Genomic DNA, 19,961 nt, shown 5'->3' on the forward strand with positions numbered 1-19,961 from the left:
AGGGTCGATATGGTTGTGTCCAAAATGGCACCCTATTCCCTATGGGCCCTGGTTAAATGGCACCCTATTCCCTATGTGTCCTGGTCAAATGGCACCCTATTCCCTATGGGCCCTGGTTAAATGGCACCCTATTCCCTATGGGCCCTGGTTAAATGGCACCCTATTCCCTATGGGCCCTGGTCAAATGGCACCCTATTCCCTATGGGCCCTGGTCAAATGGCACCCTATTCCCTATGGGCCCTGGTCAAATGGCACCCTATTCCCTATGGGCCCTGGTCAAATGGCACCCTATTCCTTATGGGCCCTGGTTAAATGGCACCCTATTCCCTATAGGTCCTGGTCAAATGTAGTGCACTAAATAGAGAATAGGGTGCCATTTGGGCCACATCCCTTTACTACATAGGGAAGTTTTGGGACACACTTATGGTCAACCAGGTAGCTATTGTGCTATAGATGTGTCACAGCTGAGCCTTTAGACTGATGACCAGACTAAACTAGCAGAGCTGTGACTACCATTCTATAGATAACCATGACCAGACTGAACTAGGAGAACTGTGACCATCATTCTATAGATAACCATGACCAGACTAAACTAGCAGAGCTGTGACTACCATTCTATAGATACACATGACCAGATGGTTGTGATGGATGATGGTTGGTGTGGCTGGTCTCATACTCACAAGGCACATTCAGTACATCTGATTGTCTGCTGGTTGGTGTGCTTCCAAAAAAGACCCATTAACACAGCTTAGTATAAGACACATTAATCCGTCTGTCCTCCCAACCCACGGGCCCAGCTAACACACAGGGTGAGTCCCCAATGGTACACTATTTTCTGGTCAAAAGTAACACACTACATAGGGAATAGGGTTCAATTTAGGACACTAACACACAGTAGTGTTACTGACTGACAGTTCCATCAACTAGGAGAAGAAACTGTGTACACCCCGATATCTGTACAGTAGCACGGAGTGAATTTTTTTTTTTAGAATAAATTACTTCTAAAAATCAAATAAAAAAATTTAAAAAGTAAAACAAATTAAAATAAATCAATTCTAGAAAGTCCAGGGAGTAGCTGGTGATTGAGTGAGGAGTTGAACGAGAGAGAGAGAGAACGAGAGAGAGAGAGATACTTCAACTGGCTCAGCATTCAGTGGTTTGCAGGCAACGTTCTGTCAAAACAGAACAGTGTCTGTGGTCAATGATGTCACTGATAACCATCAAAGAACATGGATGAAACTCAAATGGCATCCTATTCCCTAATATAGTGCACTACTTCTGATCAAAGCTGGTCAAAAGTAGTGCACTATATTAGGGAATAGGGTGCCATTTGGGGAAACAAGCCTGTCGATCAGATGTCGTCATGTGGTTCTATATTGGGTAGAGCAACACATGCAAAGCTTGTTGTTCTTAATGGGAATTTGCATATTTTCATCTTGTTAAAGTAGAATAAAAACACTCAGTATGGCGGGCATGCGACTGAACAACTACTCCCCGAAGAATACATTTAAAACAAAAACTACAACTAAAAAAAGGAAACGCCATCAGTGTCTTCTTCAAATATATTCAAATCACAAATTTTTTTTAAATGTAAAAAAAAAAGTTTTTTTTTTTTTTTTTACATTAGTTTAAAAAAAATAATCCTGTCTTCTGTTAATATCATCATCATCATCATCATCTTTAAAACCACTTTTAAAACGTACTCAAATAAGAACTTGTAGTAAGAACTCTGAAATAGAACTAAAGTTTGAAAAGCAGTGGGTCGTTAGGTTTATTTTTTTTTTAAAAAGCAGCATGATCTAAAATGCGGTCACCATTACAAACACAGATTCTAGGCCATAGGTGCCCATGGACAGCGTAGGTAAAAGACTCACTAGAACTGTTACTGCTGAGCCCTCAGTAAAAAAAAAATATTATTATTATTATTTTTTAAAACTATCTATTGTGGATTTACTCTTGTTTGTATACATGGCAATTGTATCTGTGTTTGGGAGTTGAAGCCAAAGTGATTCACGCTAAGATTGTGTTAAGAGAGAGAGAGAGTAAAAGGTGAAATCTATTTCATTGAACTGAGTGACATTGTCAAGTGTGAAGAGGAACGTCATTGAACGATTGATTGATTGATTGATTCGATTGCCTTGTTTAAAAAAAAAAAAAGAGCTGTTCCTCCATGAATGACAATTTGATTGTAACTGCAATAGATCCCTAAGGTTTTAGTGCCTTCCACTGATTCGTCAATACAGTATTGCTCCAAGTCCTTGATTGCACAACAACTTTTATTTGCCCTTTTCACAGCAGACTCGTAACGCTACAACAGATAGAACTGTGTCAAATCAGCAGGTCTGTTGGTCGTGATTGTCAATCCAGACGGATAAATACATCTTCATAACGATAAGTTCATCAATAAAAACATTTTAAAAAAAGAAGCTTTTCCACAGGAGTAAAGTCCTCAACTCCGACAAAACAAATTTTACGGTTGCGTTTTTTTTTTTTTTTTGGGGGGGGGGGTATTTTTTTGGTTTCACGGACGACAAAATGCCTTACTCACACTAAAAACTTAAACTCAAAGTCAGGTTGCTTGATTGAATGAATCACATTGCAGACCTAAGTCTTAGAATCTTGAAAAGTACACATACATTCATACTGTCAATCACAAACAAAAAAAAAAGGACCTGGCATTCATCTCATTCAGACTGAATGTTAAAACCCAACTGCTGTTGGCTGGTATTACCAAAAGACACAGGATAAAAAGACACTCCCTCTCTCTCTCTCAATCTACACCGGAGCTCAACAAGACATGTCTTAAGACCCTGCTTGTCTCGGCGAAACCACCACAGAATCTTTATGACAAACCATTTGTATATATATATATATATATATATATATCAGTGTGGAACAGTGAAAAATATTTAGTTACAGGGAGTTTGTATTCTTCCAAAAAATACATTTGAAAAATGTGCCTGTCGGTAAGATCGTCGTGGGTTGGTGAGTAGAACTTCATAAGACCTTCCAAGAATTTACACAAGAACTTCCCGACCTTCCATGTCCACAACGGTGTTTTCTTTAAGAGATTTCTCTTTAAATTTCATCCCGTGCTTCTTGTCCATTTCCTTTTGGCGTGTTTTCAAACCAAAAAGATGCTATCTACTGTACTAAATAGTTATATCTATATATATATATATTTTAGAAAATATTTATATCTTCAAACAGCATGGCTTCTTCTTCATCATCATCATCATCATCATCATCATCATCATGAAGAAAGAGGAGAAGAGAGAGATAGAGAAGAGGAACGTGATTCTAATCTCTGTCCAGCAGTGACTATCGTTCTCTTCTTCGTCGTCTTTGATTTAAAAAAAAACAAAACAAAAATGAATCCAAACCCGTGTTCCATCATACAGAGTCTGGTCCCTCGTTTTCAGGGACGGGAGGATGCGAGAGGAGACACCCGAAGTGGGTGGAAGGTACCCCTCATCTTTCCTGTCCTCTTAGGTGGGGTACAGCAGGGGCCTCTCTGTTAAACAGGAAACCGTAGAGGGCCATGGTCAGACGAATCCAGACTGGTAGGACATCCCTCTGATGCCGCAGAAACTGTGAGGAAGAGAAGAGAGAGGGATGGAGATGAGTATTAAGTCAATCAATCAGTAGAAACCGCATTACCTCGCGCTGAGTAGCACTCCCCCTACTGTATTACCTCACGCTGAGCAGCACTCCCACTACTGTAATACCTTCACGCTGAGCAGCACTCCCCCTACTGTATTACCTCACGCTGAGCAGCACTCCCCCTGTAATACCTCACGCTGGGCAGCACTCCCCCTACTGTATTACCTCACGCGGAGCAGCACTCCCCCTACTGTATTACCTCACGCTGAGCAGCACTCCCCCTACTGTATTACTTCATGCTGAGCAGCACTCCCACTACTGTAATACCTTCACGCTGAGCAGCACTCCCCCTACTGTATTACCTCACGCTGAGCAGCACTCCCCCTACTGTATTACCTCAGCACTCACCCTACTGTATTACCTCACACTGAGCAGCACTCCCCATACTGTATTACCTTCACGCCGAGCAGCACTCCCCCTACTGTATTACCTTCACGCCGAGCAGCACTCCCCCTACTGTATTACCTAACGCTGAGCAGCACTCCCCCTACTGTATTACCTCACGCTGAGCAGCACTCCCCCTACTGTATTACCTCGCGCTGAGTAGCACTCCCCCTACTGTATTACCTTCACGCCGAGCAGCACTCCCCCTACTGTATTACCTTCACGCCGAGCAGCACTCCCCCTACTGTATTACCTTCACGCCGAGCAGCACTCCCCCTACTGTATTACCTTCACGCCGAGCAGCACTCCCCCTACTGTATTACCTCACGCTGAGCAGCACTCCCCCTACTGTATTACCTCACGCTGAGCAGCACTCCCCCTACTGTATTACCTCAGCACTCCCCCTACTGTATTACCTCACACTGAGCAGCACTCCCCCTACTGTATTACCTCACGCCGAGCAGCACTCCCCCTACTGTATTACCTCACACTGAGCAGCACTCCCCCTACTGTATTACCTTCACGCCGAGCAGCACTCCCCCTACTGTATTACCTTCACGCCGAGCAGCACTCCCCCTACTGTATTACCTTCACGCCGAGCAGCACTCCCCCTACTGTATTACCTTCACGCCGAGCAGCACTCCCCCTACTGTATTACCTTCACGCCGAGCAGCACTCCCCCTACTGTATTACCTTCACGCCGAGCAGCACTCCCCCTACTGTATTACCTCACGCTGAGCAGCACTCCCCCTACTGTATTACCTCACGCTGAGCAGCACTCCCCCTACTGTATTACCTCAGCACTCCCCCTACTGTATTACCTCACACTGAGCAGCACTCCCCCTACTGTATTACCTTCACGCCGAGCAGCACTCCCCCTACTGTATTACCTTCACGCCGAGCAGCACTCCCCCTACTGTATTACCTTCACGCCGAGCAGCACTCCCCCTACTGTATTACCTTCACGCCGAGCAGCACTCCCCCTACTGTATTACCTCACGCCGAGCAGCACTCCCCCTACTGTATTACCTTCACGCCGAGCAGCACTCCCCCTACTGTATTACCTTCACGCCGAGCAGCACTCCCCCTACTGTATTACCTTCACGCCGAGCAGCACTCCCCCTACTGTATTACCTCAGACTGCACCTCCCCATTCACTGAACCTTCTTCTATCCAGGACAATGACAACAATAGAGACCAAAACAAGATATACACAAAGCAAGTGTTTCACTTCATAATTATCAGCTAGATATGTGAATCGTAATAATCTAGCTAGCCAGCTAGTTAAACAGGCAAAAATGACCTAAAACTAATATTAAGCAAGATAGCAACGAATAATTGACATCTATCTGGCTAGCTAACAGTACTAGCAGCTAGCCAATTAGCCCTATTGGCTTATTATGGGCTTGCTACAGTGGGGCAAAAAAGTATTTAGTCAGCCACCAATTGTGCAAGTTCTCCCACTTAAAAAGATGAGGCCTGTAATTGTAATCGTAGGTACACTTCAACTATGACAGACAAAATGAGGAAAAAAAATCCAGAAAATCACATTGTAGGATTTTTAATGAATTTATTTGCAAATTATGGTGGAAAATAAGTATTTGGTCAATAACAAAAGTTTGTCAATACTTTGTTATATACCCTTTGTTGGCAATGACAGAGGTCAAACGTTTTCTGTAAGTCTTCACAAGGTTTTCACACACTGTTGCTGGTATTTTGGCCCATTCTTCCATGCAGATCTCCTCTAGAGCAGTGATGTTTTGGGGCTGTTGCTGGGCAACACAAACTTTCAACTCCCTCCAAAGATTTTCTATGGGGTTGAGATCTGGAGACTGGCTAGGCCACTCCAGGACCTTGAAATGCTTCTTACGAAGCCACTCCTTCGTTGCCCGGGCGGTGTGTTTGGGATCATTGTCATGCTGAAAGACCCAGCCACGTTTCATCTTCAATGCCCTTGCTGATGGAAGGAGGTTTTCACTCAAAATCCCACAATAAAAAAAAATCCATTCATTCTTTCCTTTATACGAATCAGTTGTCCTGGTCCCTTTGCAGAAAAACAGCCCCAAAGCATGATGTTTCCACCCCCATGCTTCACAGTAGGTATGGTGTTCTTTGGATGCAACTCAGCATTCTTTGTCCTCCAAACACGACGAGTTTTTACCAAAAAGTTATATTTTGGTTTCATCTGACCATATGACATTCTCCCAATCTTCTTCTGGATCATCCAAATGCTCTCTAGCCAACTTCAGACGGGCCTGGACATGTACTGGCTTAAGCAGGGGGACACGTCTGGCACTGCAGGATTTGAGTCCCTGGTGGCGTAGTGTGTGATAGGCTTTGTTACTTTGGTCCCAGCTCTCTGCAGGTCATTCACTAGGTCCCCCCGTGTGCTTCTGGGATTTTTGCTCACCGTTCTTGGGATCATTTTGACCCCACGGGGTGAGATCTTGCGTGGAGCCCCAGATCGAGGGAGATTATCAGTGGTCTTGTATGTCTCACATTTCCTAATAATTGTTCCCACAGTTTTCTTCAAACCAAGCTGCTTACCTATTGCAGATTCAGTCTTCCCAGCCTGGTGCAGGTCTACAATTTTGTTTCTGGTGTCCTTTGACAGCTCTTTGGTCTTGGCCATAGTGGAGTTTGGAGTGTGACTGTTTGAGGTTGTGGACAGGTATCTTTTATACTGATAACAAGTTCAAACAGGTGCCATTAATACAGGTAACGAGTGGAGGACAGAGGAGCATCATAAAGAAGTTACAGGTCTGTGAGAGCCAGAAATCTTGCTTGTTTGTTGGTGACCAAACACTTATTTTCCACCATAATTTGCAAATAAATTAATAAAAAATCCTACAATGTGATTTTCTGGATTTTTTTTCTTCTCATTTTGTCTGTCATAGTTGAAGTGTACCTACGATGAAAATTACAGGCCTCTCTCATCATCTTTTTAAGTGGGAGAACTTGCACAATTGGTGGCTGACTAAATACTTTTTTGCCACACTGTATATACACGGTACGTAGGCAGGTAAAACATGCCAAAATTAACACAGCTTTTATTTACTAACGTTTCAAAATAAAATATTGTAGTCAGGCAACAAATGAGATGTGAAAAGGCAACATTTCATCCCGTCGTCGAAGTTCATTTTATCTTGCTTCAGCTCAAATAATGTCCACCATTGATTTCATTTTGTCGCTCTTTCTTTGAATGTATTTTTTTATATTTCTTTGCAACCGTCCCCGTCCTCGCCTCGAACCAGGGACCCTCTGCACACATCACCCACAGTCACTCACGAAGCATCGTTACCCATCGCGCCACAAAAGCCGCGGCCCTTGCAGAGCAAAGGGGGAACAACTACTTCTAGGTCTCAGAGCGAGTGACGTCACCGACTGAAACACTATTAGCGCGCACCACCGCTACCTAGCTAGCCATTTCACGTCGGCCACATTTGCATACTTTCCATTGAAGCTCGCGTCGATGCATGCTTCAAAATATGTACAAAACAGGAAGTACGTATTCGAGAAGAGCCCATCGTGCTCTGTTTCGCATACTTTGAATAGGAGTCATACTCTGAACCTCCAGTGCTCAGAGCACGGTAGTATGCATTTTGTCTGTGGTGCTTCCTGAGTTCATTATGACATCATGGTTCTGAAGTGAAACACTATCACCGATGGTAACCAGCTGTCTAGACCAGACAAAACACTAGAACAGATCTGATATTTCCACAACAGCAGTGTGTGTGTTTCTGTCTCGAAGTGTTTGTGTTTGGTTTGCAACATAACTGGGTTCTGTCACTAAGGGCTGTCTGTCCCACATAGACACAGTACACAGGGTGAGATCCAGACTGTGGGGTCAGATAAGGTCCAGTAACAGGGTTAGACCCAGACTGTCGGGTCTGGCTAAGAGGGGTGGGAGGGCATTTGGGCTCCCGAGTGGCACAGCAGTCTAAGACACTGTGTCTCAGTGCGAGAGGCGTCACTACAGTCCTTGGTTCGAATCCAGGCTGTATCACAATATGGCCGCGATTTGGAATCCCATAGGGAGGCGCACAATTGGCCCAGCGTCATCCGGATTTATCCCGGGGTAGGCCGTCACTGTAAAATAAGAAATTTGTTCTTTATTCTTTATTTAACTGACTTCGAGTTAAATAAAAATATAAATGTAAAAAACAGTGGTCTGGCTAAGAGCAATGGGGCCACTGCTCCAGGTTAAGAAACAGGGCTCGTATCCAGTTCCGTTTGGATGGGTTTAGTTTATGCAGAGTCAAAATCAAATCAAAAATGTTTATATAGCCCTTCTTACATCAGCTGATATCTCAAAGTGCTATACAGAAACCCAGCCTAAAACCCCCAAACAGCAAGCAATGCAGGTGTAGAAGCACGGTGGCTAGGAAAAACTCCCTAGGAAGGCCAAAACCTAGGAAGAAAACTAGAGAGGAACCAGGCTATGAGGGGTGGCCAGTCCTCTACTGGCTGTACTGGGTAGAGAGGAACCAGGCTATGAGGGGTAGCCAGTCGTAAACAACCTCTCTGAGGCGGAGACAGAGAGAGACTCTGGGAGAAAGCTCCCCGTATTTCATCATTTCCCATATTGACGCCCTGCTCTCCCACCCAGACAGTGTAACCAGTAATATTCACGTTAACTGACTAATGATCATAACAAGGCAAGGCTGCTCCAGATAGGAAACCATCTGATGCCTTCCTCCTACATCTGTCACTTTATATTTGGGGTGTATAGAAGCTGCTTCCACCCCCTCCTCTCCCCTCTCTGTTCAAGCGGGGCTCCAGTAGGCTTTCTGACTGAAGAGCTGGTCGGGATATTGCAACGGGTTGGGTAAGCATCTGCCTGTTTCAATCGCTCTTGTTCTCTTTATCCCAAACCCCCATCCCGAACTCTCTCTCTCTATATTCCCTATTCCCCCCCCCCTCTCTCTCTCTTTCTCTCCCAGCCAGAGCAAGGCAGTCTCTCCCTCTCCCAGACTATCTGATGCAGCCCTGGCAGAGCAGACTGAACCGAGTTGAACCAACGCAACAAACCCTCCCCCCTTTAATTGAGCTTTAATTAATTGTCTTCATGTTTTGCTGCAGGGCCTATTTAAAATGGTACTACTTCAAAACACAAGTCATACTCTGGCATGATATGCTTGTGGCTTCTCTCTGTGCACTTCACTGTGGGAAGTGGAGAAGACTGACTATTAAAAAAAACGGGTTTTTTTTCTTCCTCAAGCTACTCTAGCCACCCTGGCAACTCTAGCCACCCTGGCAACTCTAGCCACCCTGGCAACTCTAGCCACCCTGGCAACTCTAGCCACCCTGGCAACTCTAGCCACCCTGGCAACTCTAGCCACCCTGGCAACTCTAGCCACCCTGGCTACTCTAGCCACCCTGGCTACTCTAGCCACCCTGGCTACTCTAGCCACCCTGGCAACTCTAGCCACCCTGGCAACTCTAGCCACCCTGGCAACTCTAGCCACCCTGGCAACTCTAGCCACCCTGGCAACTCTAGCCACCCTGGCAACTCTAGCCACCCTGGCAACTCTAGCCACCCTGGCAACTCTAGCCACCCTGGCAACTCTAGCCACCCTGGCAACTCTAGCCACCCTGGCAACTCTAGCCACCCTGGCAACTCTAGCCACCCTGGCAACTCTAGCCACCCTGGCTACTCTAGCCACCCTGGCTACTCTAGCCACCCTGGCTACTCTAGCCACCCTGGCAACTCTAGCCACCCTGGCAACTCTAGCCACCCTGGCAACTCTAGCCACCCTGGCAACTCTAGCCACCCTGGCAACTCTAGCCACCCTGGCAACTCTAGCCACCCTGGCAACTCTAGCCACCCTGGCAACTCTAGCCACCCTGGCAACTCTAGCCACCCTGGCAACTCTAGCCGCCCTGGCAACTCTAGCCGCCCTGGCAACTCTAGCCACCCTGGCAACTCTAGCCACCCTGGCAACTCTAGCCACCCTGGCAACTCTAGCCACCCTGGCTACTCTAGCCACCCTGGCTACTCTAGCTACAACATGTTTTGTTCTAATTTTCTTTAGGCCCCTTCATTCCAATGACTATTTGATATAAATATAAAAACATAACAATTTCAAAAGATTTTGCTGAGTTGCAGTTCATTGAAATAAATTCAACATCATTTTGAAAGAAATAAACGTTGTGTGTATGGAACATTTCACTTCAGCTCATGAAACCAACACTTTACATGGTGCGTTTATATTTTATATATATATATATATATATACACACACATATACACTGCTCAAAAAAATAAAGGGAACACTAAAAAAAGCAGTATATATATATATATATATATATATATATATATATATATATATATATATATATATATATAGTCATTTGTTTTGAGTCTTTTAATATGGCCTTAAAGTGTCCAGAATCCAAGAAAGGGATGAATCCCAGAGCAGACATTGAACATGTTGGGCCCTAAGCTGTATATTGTATGACAGGGATTTTGGACAGAAATTTCCTGGCAGGGACAATACTAAAGTGCTTCATCGGTCACGTGTGTGTGTGTGTGTGTGTGTGGTCAAATTTACTAACCAAATACAACAACAAGTTCTGGTAGATATTGTTTGAAATATGACAGACTTTGTTGAGAATAGAATCAGATCATTCAGGATAACAACAACAAACTTTCTCTCGTCTCTGTCTCTTTTAGATAAAAACACAATAGCTCTCTCTCTGTCTCACACACACATGTCGAGCCAGTCAGTGGGGTGAGTGAGTGGAGAATTATGGGTAGTTGTTGCGTTACCGGTTGTGTCTGTGTTGAGTTAGTCACGGTTCTATTTTTAGACAGCCATATAAACAGCCAGCGAGCCTACCCACACACAGTAGTATCTCTCGCTCTGACCTCATCTGTCTATCTTTGTTACAATCAGTCAGTCTGTGTTAGTCAGTGTGTTAGTCAGTCAGTCTGTGTTAGTCAGTCAGTCAGTGTTACCGTCAGTCAGTCCGTCAGTGTTACCATCAGTCAGTCCGTCAGTGTTACCATCAGTCAGTCCGTCAGTGTTACCAACAGTCAGTCAGTGTTACCATCAGTCAGTCAGTGTTACCATCAGTCAGTCAGTGTTACCATCAGTCAGTCAGTGTTACCATCAGTCAGTCAGTGTTACCATCAGTCAGTCAGTGTTACCATCAGTCGGTCAGTGTTACCATCAGTCGGTCAGTGTTACCATCAGTCGGTCTGTGTTAGTCAGTCAGTGTTACCATCAGTCAGTCAGTGTTACCGTCAGTCAGTCAGTTAGTCAGTGTTACCATCAGTCAGTCAGTGTTACCGTCAGTCAGTCAGTCAGTCTGTGTTAGTCAGTCAGTCAGTCAGTGTTACCATCAGTCAGTCAGTGTTACCATCAGTCAGTCAGTCAGTGTTACCGTCAGTCAGTCAGTCAGTGTCACCGTCAGTCAGTCAGTCAGTGTTACCGTCAGTCAGTCAGTCAGTCAGTGTTACCGTCAGTCAGTCAGTCAGTGTTACCGTCAGTCAGTCAGTCAGTGTTACCGTCAGTCAGTCAGTCAGTGTTACCGTCAGTCAGTCAGTCAGTGTTACCGTCAGTCAGTCAGTCAGTGTTACCGTCAGTCAGTCAGTCAGTGTTACCGTCAGTCAGTCAGTCAGTGTTACCGTCAGTCTCAGTCAGTGTTACCGTCAGTCAGTCAGTCAGTCAGTCAGTGTTACCGTCAGTCAGTCAGTCTGTCAGTGTTACCGTATGTCTGTCTGTCCGTCTCCGTTACCGCCCGTCCGTCTCCGTTACCACCCGTGTGTCTGTCCGTCTCCGTTACCGCCCGTATGTCTCTGTTACCGTCTGTGTCCATCTCTGTTCCAGTCTCTCGCTCTGTTCTAATAATCAGGCAGGCTTCACAGTGTGTCTGAGGGTTTTGTGACTGTATTTGCATCCCAGTTCATACCTCTACAGACAGATTTACATTGGAGTCATTTAGCCGACAATATGGTAGGATTACACATCAGAAGTGCAATTTTTAAACTAAGAGCCAACCTCTTTCTCACTGTAAACAATACTTTGTGGATTCGGTGACCTGGCACCACCCTCTAGCATATCTGCTTGGTAATTTGTGGTTGAGTTCTATTGAATGGTTCTAACCCAGAATGTGGATGAATCAGTGACAGAGCTCTATTTTTAACAGGCTTATTTGTGGCCACCCCAGCTGGCAAAATGTTGGGTCTTTTTCTTTTCACAGTGAAGAGCCACAAAGACACAGAAATCTGGAAGTGGGTGGCCCAAGCTCAGAGCCACACACACACACACACACACACACTACAGTTAGTTAACCTTTGACCCATACCAGTTGAACATGTTCCTGGTGGAACTGGTCTCCGATCTCCCGGAGCTTACGCCCGATCCTCGCCTCCGCGCTATCCTCCACCCGCTCTTCCTCTGGTCTCTCCTCCATTCTCCTCCTCTCCTCGTCCTCCCTCCGCCTCTCTCCCCGATCGTCCATGGGCTCGAACCGAGCTGGGAAGTGCAAGCGGAATCCAGCGTTGCCTGTGGGAAGAAAATGGATATTGTTCAGTGTCATGGATTTAGCCTCTGATTCACCATCAATATGTGAGATTGACCCAAGTACAGAAATCCATACTCTTTCACCGTTACAAAAAAATAAAAATTAAGAAAGAAAGAAAGGTGTTAAAAGAGACCTCATTCCCTTTACCTGATCCTGTGAAGTGGACAGATTAGAATTGACAACAAAATATACTCCGGTCGAATGACACAAGCAGCTAAACGTTCTAGATTTTACCGGTGGCTGTGTTTGTGTCTCAGTCACAGAGACGCACGCAGCACTCCTCTTGTCTATCACAAAGACCGGCCGGCTGGCTAGCTGACTCACAGTGTTTGCTCTAGAGTGCCGCCACAGTACCTGTATCGTTGGCAGTAACACTAAACTGGTTCTATCAGATATGGCTTTCAGAGAAATGGGTTTCTTACGGTCAAAATCTCCACTGTAAAATAAAACTCCCTCTATATGCACGTGCCGGTAGCCGGTTGAAAATAATACTTGCTTCCCAAATTTCACCCCCAAGGGCCCTGGTAAACAGTATAACACTATAAAAAGGGGACCATTTGGGACTCACACTAAGTGAACTCAACAACAACCTTGATGAGCTGTGTTGGGCTGTGGCACGGCAGAGTGTTTAGTTAGTCACTGCCCCTAGCATGCACTTACATGCCATGCAGTTAGGAAAACAAACACCTTTACATAACACTACAGAGGTCTGTCTGTCTGTCTGTCTGTCTGTCTGTCTGTCTGTCTGTCTCTCTGTCCCTCAGATAGGTGGGAGGGACAGACAGACAAAGATAAAAATCTGTGCAAGAAACAACTAGGAGCTCTACAAGCTACAGAATATCAAGTAAAGGAGAGAGGCGGGGTTTGGGTGTCAATTCCTTTTAATTCAGGAAGTAAACTGACATTCTAATTAAAATTGTCTTCGGTGCGATTCGACGGAGGACATTTTGAATTTGGGTAGCACTTAATACGAACTCTAAATAAAGCATTTTAGAATGGATTCGTAAATTATTTATTCATCATTACTCCATTCATAAGATATATTTCCTTTAACAACCTCTGTGTTGTGGGCTTATTGTTTAACCGTTGATGAAGTTCGAGGGGACATTTAGAGACCTTAGGGAGCATCAGATACTCCTGGAATGTCTACCAATGACCATGTCCATCTTTTGGTGAGGAAATTACACTGGTCACTCAAAACATTTATAAAATTAATTATAAAGTATAAAATTGCCCACAACTTTAAGATGAGGCCAAACAAAAATAATTAACTAATGGTTTATAATGACCTATATTAAAACATCTTATGAATGGATTCATGATTAATAAATTAATAAACTATTTACTAATCCATTATAAATTAATGAGGCATTATAAAGTGCTACCCAAATTCCAAATCCCACAGAAGTGAATTGGAATGAGAATGTGTGTTTCCCTGCCTTTGTCTGCGTTTTCTCCTGTACGACAGTGTTTGGATGAAATATGTAAAAGGTGGTAGGATGATTAGCGACAGTGAGGTAGAATACCTTGAATGTCACACAATATCTCCACTTTGAATTGCAAAACAGTCCCTGTGCCTCGGTCTAGTGAAAAAAAAAAAAAACGAGTCACACTACACTTTAACCGATCTGATCAGACCGGAGTCAAATAGTTAAACCTGTTCACGTAGTTCAGCTGTGTTGGATTTAGTTTGTCTAGTCAAAAAGGAACCAATGGGATAGTCCACAAAATTGCAAAAGGCGAATCAAAACACATCATCCAATAGCATTTTGAAAGGGTTCCTCTTCGTCCAGTTTCTTACCATGGAACAGTATTCTGCTCTGGTGATTGTCCTGCACCCCGCAGGGAAAGTTGTTGTTGTGGCCTTGTGGTACCATGATGTTGTGTCCCTCTGACCGCGGGACAATGGCGTTGGGTCCAGTCGACGTCTGTGTAGACCTGTCCTGGGTGTCTGCTCTGTCCCTGCTCTCCCTGTCATGAAACTTGATTTCCCTGAAGGGGGTGCCCCAGCACTGGGAGACAGGACGCTGAAGAGACATGTCCTCCTCTTCATCATCCATTGGGAGCCTCAGAGGTAGTCTCCCTACAGGAGAGAGACAGGAGAAACGGTGTGAGACAGAACTGTGTGTGAGTCTGTTTGAGAGAGAGACAGAGAGACATGTCCCCCTCATCAATCAGGAGCCTCAGAGGTAGTCTACCTACAGGAGACGACAAGGAGACAGGGAGGGAGTTACTGTAAATCAGGTGAGGGAGAGTTACTGTAAATTGGGTGAAGGGGAGTTACTGTAAATCAGGTGGAACATACAACTTTGGCAACCAGCAATTCTTGAGCAAACAAGGCTTACAACAGCACTCAAAGTATTTGTTAGAAAAGAAGTGGGAGTAGTTGTGTGTGTGAACTGCTGAACTGGAAGGACTTGATGGAATGATTCATTATTAGACACACACACACACACACACACACACACATATATATATATATAACAGTTGCAAAAACAACATGGAAGGAGTGGTAATAGATTATCACACTCATTCAAAACACAATTTTTTCAAAAAGCAAATTTAGATCATTCTGATTCCTGGTATGTTGCTGCCCCCAAATGCTCATCATCAGTGTCAGAAGGCAGCATCCCAGCGCATGGGGAGAGCCAGCGTGGGGAGAGCCAGCATGGGGATAAAAGCCTCTTCTCACTCTTCTCACTCCTCACTGTGTCAACCAGAGCACAGCACAGACACACACTGAGTGCGAACACACCGCATACAACGAGCGCAGCACAGAAAACACACACGCCAAGCGCACAGACAACTCAGAGGACTAGATTCCCCTGTCTGCACACTTCAGCTAAAGCTTTCAGAGACTCTCTGTCTCTCTCAGTCAACCTCTGCTCAGTCAACCTCTGCTCAGTCAACCTCTGCTCAGTCAACCTCTGCTCAGTCAACCTCTGCTCAGTCAACCTCTGCTCTCACGACAGGAATAAAGCGGCATGTTAACTAACGCTACCTTCCCAGGGAGAAACCACAGTTCCTGCTGAAACTCCACGCGCCTGCCTCACTTATGCTACTGGCTGAGTTCATGGAGCAGGAAGGAAAACAAACAAGTTTCACTGCGCTCTGCTCTGCCCTGCTCTGCCCTGCTCTGCTCTGCTCTTCCTGCCCTGCCCTGCTCTGCTCTGCCCTGCCCTGCCCTGCTCTGCCCTGCCCTGCTCTGCCCTGCCCTGCCCTGCTCTGCTCTGCCCTGCTCTGCTCTGCCCTGCTCTGCCCTGCTCGCCTGCCTGCTCTGCCCTGCTCTGCCCTGCTCTGCCCTGCTCGCCTGCCTGCTCTGCTCTGCCCTGCTCTGCCCTGCTCTGCCCTGCTCGCCTGCTCTGCTCTGCCCTGCCCTGCTCTGCTCTGCTCGCCTGCTCTGCTCTGCTCTGCTCTGCCCTGCCCTGCTCTGCTCTGCCCTGCTCGCCTGCCTGCCTGCCTGCCTATCATGTCAGGTTATGAGCTGCCATGTTTATTTAAAGATACACTATGCAGAAATGGCTCTGGCATTTCCTGGTTGCTAAACAGTTGCCTTATTACAGTTTGTGACAAAAATAAGCAAGTATAGTGTGCAGAGAATCACTGTACCATCTAAAGGGCTGTGAAAATAGGTTTTCCATAACCAAAACTATTGTATGTTTAGCCGTTTGAAACTGGTGTACAAAACCGAAAGTAAAAGACGCAGACTAAATTTAAGAACGGGAAGAATAGAAAATAGCTCACATGGAACCGATCTACCACTTCTTAGAATTATTTTCAAAAACAATGAAAGATCTAGAACTAATATGTCTATGTGATTTAGTTCAGGGTCACCCCCCCCCCCCCTCTCTTTTCCTGTTGTTGGGTGACAAAACGAGAGGGATTGACATGCAAATCCCAGAGCTGAAACTGGATCTGTGGTTATTGAGTTTGAGCACAGTGTGGTGACGGATAACATAATGTTGAATGAGGTCATAATGTACTGTATCGGAAGAGGGACGACATTTGAATGAAACTTGTGGAAAAACATTGAATGATGATGATGATGATGATGATGATGAGCGCTGTTGAAGTGCATAGTTTCAGCTGCATAATTTTCCAGGGTGGGAGGCGCAAAGTTACCACAATGCTTACTGGTGTAGGACTACTAGCCATTAACCTATGGTATGCTACAGGAAGTGTAGTTCAGATACCAAGACCATAGACTACAGGAAAACAGTTACTAGTAAGTACTAAACACTATAGACTACATGATAAAATAGTTACTAGTAAGTACTAAACACTATAGACAACATTATAAAATAGTTACTAGTAAGTACTAAATACTATAGACTACATGATAAAATAGTTACTAGCAAGTACTAAACACTATAGACAACATTATAAAATAGTTACTAGCAAGTATAAAACACTACAGGCTACATAATACAACAAGCAAACAGTGCCTTCAAATCATGCTGGCAGTGAGCAGAAGGCTGGCAGGCTGCACACACACCCTGCCTGGGGCATGAGGCAGGCCTGCCAAACTGTGGTCACATGGTCACAGGGGCCGAGGCTGCGGCTCCATCTGTGTACTGGGCTCTCTTCCACCTCGCTCTCCGTCTTCCACCCTCTCCCTCCTCTAGTTCTCTCTCATGCCAGAAGGTAAGGGCACAAGGTGAGCTCTATATCCAGGCACCTGCTAGTGTGACAGGCAACCGGAGAATTAAGTAGGAGGCATTATTGGCATAGCCCAAGTCTAAAATGTGTATGTTTATTTATAATTACCATAAACTGGCTTGTTATAAATTCGGCTATAATGTCTAATAATTGCATATTAACTACAATGTAAACAAAATGTGTTTCTTCATAATTCTAATGTAACCTAAAAATCGGGGTGACTTTGGGAGCACGCGGTGCAGGGTGGGTCTCGAGGAACGCAATTAGCCCACGTGTATCTGGTGAGGTGCGTGTGGCAGGCAGCTCGAGAGCGGAGCGCGGCGGGGCATAACTCGCTACCTAAACAAGGAAAGACGTTTATGGTAGTGTGTGGAGCAAACGGCAAATCAGTCATAACATGACACTGACTTGCGATAAGCATAAAAATGAGCTACTGATTTATCTTTGAGTGTTGGAGCGAAAAACAATGAATGTCAGTGCCAGATGACTTGATATGGCAGAGCAATGATATATTACGAGAAAAGTGTCCTTCATTGATTACCCTTTTTTCCCAGGTAGAAATTAAATGAAAAATTGAGATTCTTGAATAAAATCACATAGTTAACCGCAATCCGAACGTTGCAACTGTTGCAATAAAACCAGCAACGCGTGCCAAGTCGACTCGTCCCGTGCGGCGAAATTATTCCACCTGCTACCTGTGTGTGGCGCTGGCTGGCTGGCCACATAGCTGCGCTCGATTCGACCCAATCTCACCGCAAAGTGGATGGAATTACACACAAATGCTAACAGTAGGCTATTTCAAACTTTTATAAAGTAGACTATATAAAAAGTAGGTCTGTGCCTAACAAGAACCATGCTTGAAGAACATTAGGAAACGGTCTCATATCAGTCGTGCTTGTGGAAGGCTCAATTTATTTTCTTAACCACAGTGGTGTGAGGAAACAAAGCAAGAATATATATACACATGATATATGTGTCCTGTTACACACTTGTAGAAGTGTGTAATCGAAATGTTTTTTTTTCTTGCAACTCCCTCAGAAACCCGCAGGGAGTGGGGTCACGGCCAGGGTCACCATTGTCCAGTGCCCCGTGTAGCAGTTCGGGTTAAGTGTTTTTCGGCTCGGGGATTCGAACCAGCAGTTACTGTCCCAAGGCTCTAAAGTCCAACGCAGACTGCTCCCAAAACAACCTATCCACACTTCCATTCTCTTTTACGTCACTCAGCGCAATTCATTTCCCACTAAACAGGCTAATGTTCAAGGACCGAAAAAGACAATTCACAAAGTTTAAAATCCGTCCTAGTTTGCGTGTGTGTGGGAGGGGGAGGGGGGGGGGGGGGAGCTCACTGTAGGCAAACGGAAAGTGGTTGATAGACAATCCATCACACACAACCCGATGCCCGTACATGTTCACCACATTTGTTTACAAACTGGGCAACCAGGCGGCACACTGACAACTTCAGCCAAAATCTACAAATGTCATTCATTGCTCTATGTATTACCACACAAACTGATTCACAAGCATAGGACTCACCACCAGTTAAGTAAGTTACTTCCGTTGTGATGGGTGGTATCTTGTCAACTTGCTGTTACTGATTCTCCAGAATTGAACAGAGCTGTGTATCCTTCAACCTTTTGCATTACAGACTCTCAGATGAATGTTTGCTGTTTCTGGACGAGTGTTTTTTTTCTCTCTCTGAAACGCCACTGACAAATTGGTCCGCCCAGACAAGGCTCTGGCCCCACCCCTTTACCAGATATTCATGAAGTACATGTTAATACAATCTCTTAAAGTGACAGTATATCATTTGTTTGTTCTGCCTTGCAAAACTCATGCCAATAACAATGTTATTTCGTGATTGATTTTCAATTGATATTACTGTTGTAAAAATCCTCTCTTGAAGGCATTGATGTAATTACACTAAGCCCTGTATGCGACCAGAATAACGATTTCATGTTACATCAAAACATGGTCAACTATAGCTATCATTGTTATTTAAAAACGAATTAAAATGGGTGTTGGTACAATAATTAAAGTTGTATTATTATACAAACGTTTATGTTGTTGATCCACTATGAGTCATTCACTACGAACCCTTTTGTTGATTCACTAGGAGCCATTCACTGGTAACCCTGTAGTTGATTCACTATGAGTCATTCACTGGTAACCCTGTTGTTGATCCACTATGAGTCATTGTTGTTGATTCACTATGAGTCATTCACTAGGAACCCTGTTGTTGATTCACTATGAGTCATTCGCTGGTAACCCTGTCAAAGATAATAATTTTCAATGTTAGTGTTGGTGAATCCATATTTTATACTGCATGTCCCCTTTAAGAGATCATTCACCTTCTTATGTTGTTGAACTGGTGACACATCACCGGCCAATCAGATGCTATGTTATGGTCCCACCTCCTGCTTCACATATCTTTACATGTGTAGAAGTAAAAAAGACCCCCCCATATTTTCTGTAATTGACATGTGACTGTAGTCTCAGCTGATATAACCTCTACTTGGCAAAACCCAATGATGTGATGTTATGCACACATTAGATACAGGAGGTGTAAAGAATTAATAATGTGTTAGCCTATATACCAATGTGATAATGTAGCAGTCTACATAATGACATGTGATAATGTAGCAGCCTATATAACAGTGTGATAATGTAGCTGTCTACATAACAACATGTGATAATGTAGCAGTCTATATACATTTGTGATAATG

At 44.6% G+C, this 19,961-nt stretch overlaps 1 protein-coding gene across 1 annotated transcript; it reads right to left on the minus strand.

Annotated features, from left to right (window-relative positions):
- Positions 1–3,241: 3,241 nt before the first annotated feature.
- Positions 3,242–18,897, minus strand: LOC139407899 (bcl-2-modifying factor-like). Its single transcript, XM_071151774.1, has 5 exons — positions 18,772–18,897; positions 14,381–14,662; positions 14,106–14,162; positions 12,361–12,560; positions 3,242–3,591 (listed from the first exon to the last, which is right to left on the minus strand). The coding sequence occupies exons 2-5, from the start codon at positions 14,637–14,639 to the stop codon at positions 3,472–3,474; spliced, it is 636 nt and encodes a 211-aa protein (XP_071007875.1). The 5' UTR covers positions 14,640–14,662; positions 18,772–18,897; the 3' UTR covers positions 3,242–3,471.
- Between the last annotated feature and the right edge of the window lie 1,064 nt (positions 18,898–19,961).

The sequence above is a fragment of the Oncorhynchus clarkii genome, chromosome 4 (assembly GCF_045791955.1).
Source record: "Oncorhynchus clarkii lewisi isolate Uvic-CL-2024 chromosome 4, UVic_Ocla_1.0, whole genome shotgun sequence".
In the NCBI taxonomy this organism is placed as follows: domain Eukaryota; kingdom Metazoa; phylum Chordata; class Actinopteri; order Salmoniformes; family Salmonidae; genus Oncorhynchus; species Oncorhynchus clarkii.

Coding starts and splice junctions, on each gene's coding strand:
- LOC139407899 (XM_071151774.1), bottom strand. CDS start 14,639: ATGGATGATGAAGAGGAGGACATGTCTCTTCAGCGTCCTGTCTCCCAG. Junction 14,163..14,380: donor GAGCAGAATACTGTTCCATG/GTAAGAAACTGG, acceptor TTTTTTCACTAG/ACCGAGGCACAGGGACTGTT. Junction 3,592..12,360: donor ACCAGGAACATGTTCAACTG/GTATGGGTCAAA, acceptor TCTTCCTCACAG/TTTCTGCGGCATCAGAGGGA.